The following is a 9,594-nucleotide window of genomic DNA, read 5'->3' on the forward strand; positions in this document are numbered from 1 at the left end:
AACCGATGCCAGCACGTCGGCTTGCATAAATGATGGCCAACTGGGGAGGGCCCCGTAATTCCGGGCACTTCGCATTTCCAATTGTCCGGGACAGCACATGCCCCATCAAATGCCACATAGCAAAACAATCGAGGAATTTCTCTACAGTGCACACAACTAAAAATGTTTAGTCACTAGGAAACCCTGTACTTGCCAATAAAATATCAGAATATCTGTTTGCATTGACCACAACCTAAGCCAGTGGAATCTCACCCGAATTTTCAGTCAAGTTATCAGGAAATCCCTGTCACTTTTTTGAGGGGAGGGAACCACAGCAGGGGTCACCAAAATGTCTATCACCGTAGAGGAAAGGAACTTCGGCCTGGCCGTCAATCCGCTCACCGAGACCCGGGAAATGGTGCGCTGCTACACCCTGAAGAACACCAAGGGCATGTCCGTGTCGGTCATCCAGCTGGGCGCCATTATCCAGAGCGTTATCCTGCCCGACGGCAACAAGAAGGTGGACGATGTGTGTCTTGGTTTCGATGACGTCGGTGGCTACGTGGCCAACAGGGGGGCCTACATCGGCGGAACCCTGGGGCGAGTGGCCAACCGGGTGGCCAACGGCCAGTATACGGTGGACGAAACAACAGTCAATGTGACAAAGAACATCCAGGTAAATAATAAATGAAATGTTACATTTTTCATTTTTTTCTCGAAAATAATTTTGCTGAAGTGCTATGATATGAACCCATCGTTTATCTACACATTAAAAACGTAACTAATATTTATTTTTTAAACTGCATCTCAGACTTAACAAATAAATATATAAAACGCTGTTCAATATTTATCTTAACCATATTTTTACAACCGATTATTTTAGTAAAAGATTAGTTTGTTATACATTTTTCGCTCGTTTAAATTGCCATATACGAATGATTAAAAAATGAGGAATATAAAACATTTTAAAATACCATAAATGAATGACCCCAAAATTAAAAATAGAAAACATTTATAATAATCAGTTAGCGTAACAAAGCGCCCAACCACTTTATGTTGTTTATAAACTAAAAAAAAACGTTGTTTTAACCCATATGTTACCAAAACTTTGCCAACAAGAATTTTTAATGATAGAAATAATATCAGACAGTTATAACATTTTTATATAAATATTAAAAAATAATTTGAAAATCTTTAAATAATATATATAATATATTGAAACTTAAGCTTCAGCTTTAAGTTACTTAAAGGAAAAATTAAACTAATATAGAGACACCCAATTCCAGGACCAGTTCCAGCTGCACGGCGGATTTGTGGGATTTGACAGCGTCATTTGGGAGGTGGTGCAGAAGACTGCCGAGGGCGTGGTATTCCGGCACGAATCACCCGATGGTCACGAGGGCTATCCGGGAACTCTAACCTGCCAAATCACCTACAGACTGGACAGTGACAACCGATTGTCGATCAGCTACGAGGCCACCACAGATCGCCAGACGGTTGTCAACCTCTCGAACCACGCCTACTTCAATCTAGCAGGTCATGGGGCAGGAGCCAGGGGTCTGGCGCAGCACACAGTGGAGATCGCTTCCAGTGAGATTGTGGAAACAGACCAGTCCCAGATCCCCACTGGAAACTTGACCCTTGTGAGTGACACTGTATTTGATCTCAGGTCTCCAGTTCTGTTGGGCGATCGCCTCCAGCAGTTTGAGAATCGTTTGATTAAGGGCTACGACAACTGCTACGTAGTCAATGGAGGTCAAGTGCTGAGATCCGTCGTAAAGGTGGCCAAGATAGTGCATCCGCCCACTGGACGGTCTCTGGAGGTGTGGACCGATCAGCCTGGCATGCAGTTCTACACAGCAAATAATATGACCACGATATCTGGCAAGAAGGGATCGCAATACGTGAAGCACGGATCCTTCTGCGTGGAGACGGAAAAGTTCCCCGACGCCATGAACCACCCAAAGTTCCCGTCGATCCATCTAGAGCCCGACGAAACGTATCGTCACGAAGTTGTGTACTGGTTTAAGGTCGAGAAGATCTGCAGGTGCTGCTATAAAAAATAACTGGTATCCCTCATAATTAAAAGTTAACTCTAAATTCAAAAACATGGGTTTACTTCACATTTCATTATATGTAATTAAACCCATTAAAAAATTCCTATGCTTGAACATCTGATCCTGATTATTTGAACCAATTTGAACTAACAGTATATAGTTTCAACAAATAATAAATATATTAAGAGTTCAGGTATGCAAATTTCATTTAAAGTTTCCATTTTTGGTTATAAAAGAGCTGCAGGGACCACGCGATATCCAGGCTATAAATTTACCGCAAACAATATGCAGTAAAGCGAATTTTGTTGCTCCAATTTTGCAGTCACCTGTGTGTTAGTGTGTATTTGCGGCCAACCCTTTGGGGTTATCAGCTAACATGGGGCCACCTTGTCAAAATAAACCATTCAATTAGTGTTGGAAAATTGAATTTTCCATGCAGCCTGTTGATGCGGTAGCTGTGATAAGCTGCGGGCCATCGACACCCTCCGCATTTCTTGGCCATGGCACAAGAAATTTCATTAGCCTAACGAGTTGTTTGCTCGAAAGGCCGAGAGAAAACTTTGTCATCTCTCGGACTACGGAAGTTGGGTTGCGGAAGCCCCAAGACCTTGTTTGCCATTCAGTTCTTATGCAAAAAACCCTGAATAAGTGATTTTTGAGAAGAAACCAAGCGAGAAAACTGCATCACCTGAGACTGGAAATTGATTGAAATCAGCTTTGGCTTGAGTGATCTTTAATGAAGATTTAACCAGTTCAAATTTAAAGGTATTGTTCAACAATTCAGTAGAGATACTTAGTGTGTCTACCAATTAATTGAACAGAAAAACGTTTGCATACCCCCAATCTAGCACACTAATGATGACAATTCCCTGGAACGACATTAATCTGTATTCAGACAGTAGGCCTTGGTCACATTATGGTGCCGCACAAACAATGTTAACAAGCTCATAATTAAATATTTGCACAATATTTTGCGTGATTAAAATAAAAGTCAAACACAGCATTACAGAAAAGGAAAAGTTGTTTAAAATGCACAGCACACATAAACATGAAATGATGACGGGCTCGGCTTCAGGTTAACCGCAGAAACGGAGCTCACTAAAAATAAAAATTAAGCTCGCCGCTGCTGATACCTAACAAACCGAAAAACACAGAATAATTTCAATGGGAAACGTTAACAAAATTTACAAAAAAAGCAGTGAGTTGGGGAATAAAGGCAAACACAAACAGAACGCTAAACAATCAGGAGAGAAACTTCCCCTCTGCAGCTGCTGTTGCTCTTTAACAAATTCATTATAACTTTTGCTATTAAAAACATTAGAAGCGACTGTACGCATTCCATTCAGACTAAAAACTGGGGACGATTCCCCACAGTTTGCCATATATTCACGTTTTGAGTTCTTCGGCTTGCCAGGCGGAGCAATTTAACCCAAATGCTTATCATTTAGCCATTTAATTTAACCTTTTGCCCGGCACACACATGCCGCCAAAAATAAAAGAGAGCAGACATTTCTGGTTAGTCGATATTTTTGGGGTATACTGGGCTCAGTCCTACAAAATATTATGAAAAATTAAGATAGTTGTGCAGAACTAATCTGAGTAAGAAATTTAAATTTGTTTTAATTTGGATCTCTTTTGTTATTACTATGCTAAATATATTTAATTTAAGAACATATTTAGTAACATTTTAAAAAATACCTAAGTCCGATATAAAAGTTTAAAAATTTCAATTCAGTATATATATAAAAATCTATTTTCATAACCTTGGAATTCCATTGAAAGACTAATCTTTCTCTCCCCTACTTTATAGTACATTTTAAGATACTAGGTATTACCGTGGCCTATTCCCAGTCTCATCCTTTGGTGAACTTTTTGCATATCACAGCTCATTCCCCTTAGCTCCGGCTTTGTTTTTAATACAAACTGCTGCTCATATTGCTAATGATTTTGGGTCACAGTCATCCGCACACTCTCGAACCCTTTGCACACCCACCCAAACGCCCAAACACCCAAACACACATTCACGTAACACTTATGGCAACACGTACTTGGGGTCCGTTGCCGGTTTTTTGGCTGTGTTGCCAGCCGTTGTTAAGTATACGCCGCATTGCCCCGTTTTTCGGGTGCCGTGTAATGTGGCCGCTATCCTCCGAATGCCCCGCCCATCGCACCTTGGTTGTTGCACAAATTAAAAACGCGCTACTCTATCTCATTTGTTGCCACTGCGACTCCAGCATTTTAATAAAATGTTGTTGCCTTAAACGTGATCCTGGCTCTAATTGTTGTTCCTACAAGGATGTTCTCTGACGTGTGGGCGGAAAAGAGATGCGAAATGGAGAGAAAGTGTAGGAGCTGCTTTATTTTTTAGTAAATGGAGCTTGTGCAAAATTGTGTGCAATTAGTTAGTCGGCAACTTTCGCAGCTGAGTTCTTTTTTACCAACTAAAATTAGTGAGCAAGGTTGTGTAATAGAGAAGCGTTTTTAAAAGGGATCCGGTGAAGGAAGAAGTGCGAAAAAAGGCAGAGAGCAATTGTCTGGCTTAACTCAATTTCTCAAAATGTTACATTTTTGCACTTTGTTATGGAAAGAAAAACTTAATTATTTAATCTTTATTTTAGTTTAAGTATCTTACTTTTCTTAAATAAGCAATGTTTCAATATAATTCTTCTGCATTGCCTTAAACAACCTTAAGTACATGTATAACATAAAAGATAAACATTAAGCATAAACAAGTATAATCGATTTGGGAACCGAACTTCTAAAAACTTTAAGCATTTCTGTGTATTTAATTTTCCTGGAGTCGCACAAAACCCTACAGTAGGATTCTGTAAAGTTGCTCAATGTGGAGCCAGCTTTAATGTCAACACCGAACCGCCTCCCCTTTTCCCAGACAGACAGGATACGGATGAGCTCTACTCGAGCTCATGGTTATGCATCGGCGGCATTTGCCTGTTTGGGCCAACCTGACAGATAACTATTCTGAAGGCGAGCCGGCATTAGGATGATTTTGTTAATTGAAATTCGACGGCAGAGTGCACAGGAACAATTTCCTTTTGTTGCACGTGCGTTGCGTATACGCAGTGTGTAAGCCGAGGAGGATGATGGCGATGATGATGATGATGATGAGGATGCTCCTGGTGCAGCTACAGGAACAATGCCAGGCATGCGCTAATATCGAAGAAAGCTTTTGTAGTCCACCCAGTGCGCTTCATTTGACGCAATCCTTGCCTTTTGTTTGCTCCCCAGCTCCTGGAACTCGGCTGGCTGTTATGGCCACGTTAGGAGCACGTCCAGCGATTGTATTTTCATTTTGCTTGTAAGTTTTACTATCCCTTACTGACACTCCAGGTCCCCCTGGCCGTTGGGCCTGTCTCTGCCCGCCAGGACCTCCACTTTGCCGCCTGGCCGGTCCTCGGTCCTCGGTCGTCCTCTCGGGAACTCGTTTTCCTCGCGGCTTTTCCCTTTGTGAGTGTGCAGCACAATAAGTTGCCTTCCTCCCGCCTTGCACGCCATTGAAAATGTTAAACTTACGCTTATTGGTTTTGCGAGTATGCAGTTCACTACGTAATTACACCACCCAGCAAGCTGAAGCACTGGCAATGCAGTCACAGTCATCAAATTATAATTCAAGGAATTCAGAAAATGCCTTTGAAACCCTCAATTATGGTCCCTGTTCTTTTACTGCAGGTTGACTGGTGGTAGTTGTTTGCGTATTTATGCATGCCCTACTGATTGACAGGGCCTTGATTGGCAATCAGTTGCTTATTGCAGTTAATTCCACATCTCCTTAAGCTCTGCATAAGTAGAACAGGCAAAGAAAACTCAAAACAAGCTACTTTAGAATGTCAGGCCTCGTGCAGAAACCATAATGCGGTAGCAAAAGAATAAAAAAGCTTTCAGTGTAATGAATTCCTCTCTCAGACATTCCTCATCCAACAAAGACAGCACTGGGAGGAATTAAATGGAAAAGCAGGTTTCTTTTTCCTGGAAAATTCATTATTTTAAATTTCTAGCAGCTTATATATAAACTTAAATAGATTATTATAAAACTAAGAGGACCGTGATAATATTTTTTGAAATAATTTAAATTAAATGCATTTTAAAAGGACTAAAATCAAAAGAACTGAAAAAAATAAATATGTTATTACAGCTTTTTCGGCAGTGAGAGTTTTCTCTCACTGAGCGAGACAGCTCAGTGCATTTGTATCCAGGATATACAGGAATACTTCGGCTGACCTGCCTCTCATAGTGATTGTGACAACTCGACGAGCCAGTCAGCCTGACTTTCAGTTCCAGGAAGAGAGTCGGAGTCCCGAAAGTGCCATTCGAGCCATTCGGGCCATGCATTGCTAAAGGCTAACAGTCAAGTTTACGGCCTGGCCCGGAGGGGCTGACTTTCTCTGGCCGAGCACTTTGTGCTGATTAGGAAAACGTTTCAATAATCTGGACCGGGATGGGAATTGTCTCTGGACAAAAAGCGGGCACAACAATTGCAGTTCAGAGCACTGAAAACTTTCGAGCGAACCAACTTGGCCTTGCCCGTAATTAAGCCTTAAATATTAACAATGGGCATTTGTTGGGCCAGCTCGCTGCTTAATTAGGCAACTGCCTGGCACAAAGGCGTTTTGTTGCGTTTTTGTATCCACTTTCGCTTTCGCCATCCAAAATCATCAGTCAGATTTAATCAGGGGCCGAGAATACCGCATTGTTAATGCCGCATCAATATTAATTAAGGCGCCCACAGTGCGCATACGGAATACCCCAAAGAAGGATCTGGGACGGCTGACACAAATCTGACAGCACTTTGACAACGAACGCATTCTAAGCAGGCTACCACAACATAAGCGACATGTCAAACGCCGAACGTGACTCGCCAAAGATAGGTCCTGCGATATCCCAGCGATCTGGAGTTGGCTCTGGAGCTGCCTCCGAAGCTGAAGCTTCCGCTGAAGAGGCTGACAGTTGACAGAAAGCCCGATAAATTTGGAAACACTGGAGCCTGGCTAGGTCTAAATATAACTCTGCAAAAGCGATATCAGTACGAATTTCTGCGAACACAAAACAAATAGCTTAAACTTGTTGGAACTTTCAGAAGGGCTTTAGATTTCATTTCCGCGGAAACCTAATTTATACCATTTGTTTATTTCTTCGAGTACCTACTAAACCATTATTTTCTCTTTTACGGAGTTCATGGTTCTTTCGAACGATTTATAAAAATTAAAAAAAATATTTGTATCCTAAATTGAACAACTATGGCCACTGTGCAGCTTCCGCATTATGTGGCAATAGTTTATCGAGCCTCAGCAGCGGCTTGGCCTGGCAATATTATTAATTATTTTCGCAATTAACGCGTCATTGTTGCTGCATCACGTTGGTTAAACGGCTGCGTAAGCATTTCGGTCTTTCGGCAGCGGCGGGTTTGGGCTTACACGCGTCATAATTAGCGGGCTTTGTGCGCCCGAGTTCGCTCATTTGGCGCCTTTCAAGCCAGGTCGCGCAGATAAAGTTCGCAGCAGGCAGCCGCTGCCATTGGCAATGCCAGTGGTAGTACCAATGGCTATGGCTTATCCACCGCTCAGCCGGCCGTAAGCTGCCAAAAGTGTTGCTTATCGGGCGGAGACAGTTCGTCACATGCAAAAACTTCCGGCGGCACGAGGAGCAGTCCGCATAAAAAGTTGACGCAACACGCCCAGAAGACATGTGAACGGTTTATTGGCATTAAGGGATCAAAGGCAGCCCCGTCACGAGGGTTGCAAGAAGCTCTTTGTAGCGCCCTCGAGTAAAGGGAGAAGCATCGGCCATGTTTGCACAGGCATCCACGGGTACTTCACTGAAATTTTAACGCTGACACAAGAAAGATTTCAAGAACGGCTCACAGACTAACAGACATACAAAAAAATGGGTGCACAAGAAAAAACAAGTGGGGGAGTTGTTTCAAAACATATCAAAAAATATGATTATTTATTAGGCTGTGGACACCTGGTCCTTGACTTGTGGCTATTTTATTTCCAAATATCTCTGAGGAGGAAAACGAAACCGTATTGAAAATTATTATTAGTTAAAGAAATATTTATTAAGTTGTTAAGTTCTTATAAGAAACGGGATAAAGTTTCATAATCAATGATGTCACAATTACTGGGACATTTTCCTGAGTGCAGAGTAAAGCTGAGAATGGCAACTAACGGCGACAAAGGCAGCCATAAACTTTTAGGGCACACGCTGCGTATACGCAATCAGCTTTGGGCAAACATTTACCCAAATAGTTTTCTTTTTTAAAGCAAGAAAAGCGCCGAGAAAAGAGAGCTTGCTTAGCTCGGCATTTTATTAGTTGCTTATATGTGAATGCGAATTTAGTCATAAATCTGTAGACGCGCCGCCGCTCTGCGCAGTGTCCCATGAAATTGAAATATAGTGTGATTTTCACTTTAGCTAGTCGTCGAAGCTTCCGAACCAAGCGAAAACTCACATCCTCCTCATTCCGTGACCACTGAACACCAACCGGCAACGGAATTCGGTGTCAAAAGCTCAGAAATGCCAAGGAAGCCAGCAAAACAAGGGTCAAAAGCAACGAAAGGTACTGTGAGATACCCTGTAGTTACTGTGGATGGTTATGAAAATGCCTTTTGGATTCTGGCAGGTGAATAAGTGACTAAGGGGAATTAGTTTTTTTTGATCTCGCGACCAAACTGTTAATATGGAATATTATTTAGCGTTAATAGATCCGTCTACTCTACTACTCTTTGTTTTTGCATCACGATAATGAACCGGCTCACATTTCACTCGTTCTTCGTGGCCATTTCGCCAAAAATTCGACACATATCATTATGCAACCACAGCATTCGCCTGACTTTGCTCCTTGTGACTTCTGGCTATTCTCAAAACTCAAGAGACCACTCCGGGGAACGCAATTCGAGTCGATTAAAAAAAAAATCGAAGAAGGCGCTGATGGCTACACCGGAAGGGACTATTTGGTAAGTTTCGAGGATTGGAAAAATGTTGGTATAAGTGTATTTTATCGGGAGAGGATTACTTTAAAGGGGATGAAACTGATTTAGAAGTATATATAAAGATTGTTTATTTTACAATCCAATTCACCATACTCACCATTTGCACACAGTAGAATAGAGTTTCTGAAGAAAATTAAAAAATCTAAATAATGTGTTGGGCCGAAGGACTTTAGCTTTCAGCGCCCCTTCTTTCTTTTTAAATATTAATTTTAGTATTATATACTAGCTTTAATTTGTTAAATAAAATAAAATAAATAAATAAATAATGTGCACTAATTTATAAAACTCGTAAAATGATTTACAAACATTTACATAGAAATAAATAAAACATTTTTGTAATTTTAATTTATTCCAAATCACCATACTCAAATTTTTTCTCAGTAGTAAAGAGTTTCTGAAGAAAATAAAAAAACCAAGTTAATGTACACTAATTTATAAAACTGCTAAAACAATTTACCAACATTTACAAAAAATAAATAAAATATTTTTTAATTTTATTTTATTCAGAATAAAAAAAATATTTTACCATTTACAAATTAAGTAACACCCAA

General features: G+C 40.9%; 1 protein-coding gene across 1 annotated transcript; it reads left to right on the forward strand.

Moving 5' to 3' along the window:
* Window positions 1-304: 304 nt before the first annotated feature.
* On the forward strand, window positions 305-2,083 carry LOC108008636 (galactose mutarotase). Its single transcript, XM_017072519.4, has 2 exons — window positions 305-655; window positions 1,266-2,083. Exons 1-2 carry the CDS (start codon window positions 329-331, stop codon window positions 2,043-2,045), a joined length of 1,107 nt encoding a protein of 368 aa, XP_016928008.3. The 5' UTR covers window positions 305-328; the 3' UTR covers window positions 2,046-2,083.
* The last annotated feature ends 7,511 nt before the right edge of the window (window positions 2,084-9,594 follow it).

This window comes from Drosophila suzukii, chromosome 2L (assembly GCF_043229965.1).
Source record: "Drosophila suzukii chromosome 2L, CBGP_Dsuzu_IsoJpt1.0, whole genome shotgun sequence".
NCBI lineage: Eukaryota > Metazoa > Arthropoda > Insecta > Diptera > Drosophilidae > Drosophila > Drosophila suzukii.

Bases quoted from the DNA above. Each gene is read 5' to 3' on its own strand.
- LOC108008636 (XM_017072519.4), top strand. From the start codon at position 329: ATGTCTATCACCGTAGAGGAAAGGAACTTCGGCCTGGCCGTCAATCCG. The intron at 656-1,265 runs GTAAATAATAAA...ACCCAATTCCAG, and splicing joins ATGTGACAAAGAACATCCAG to GACCAGTTCCAGCTGCACGG.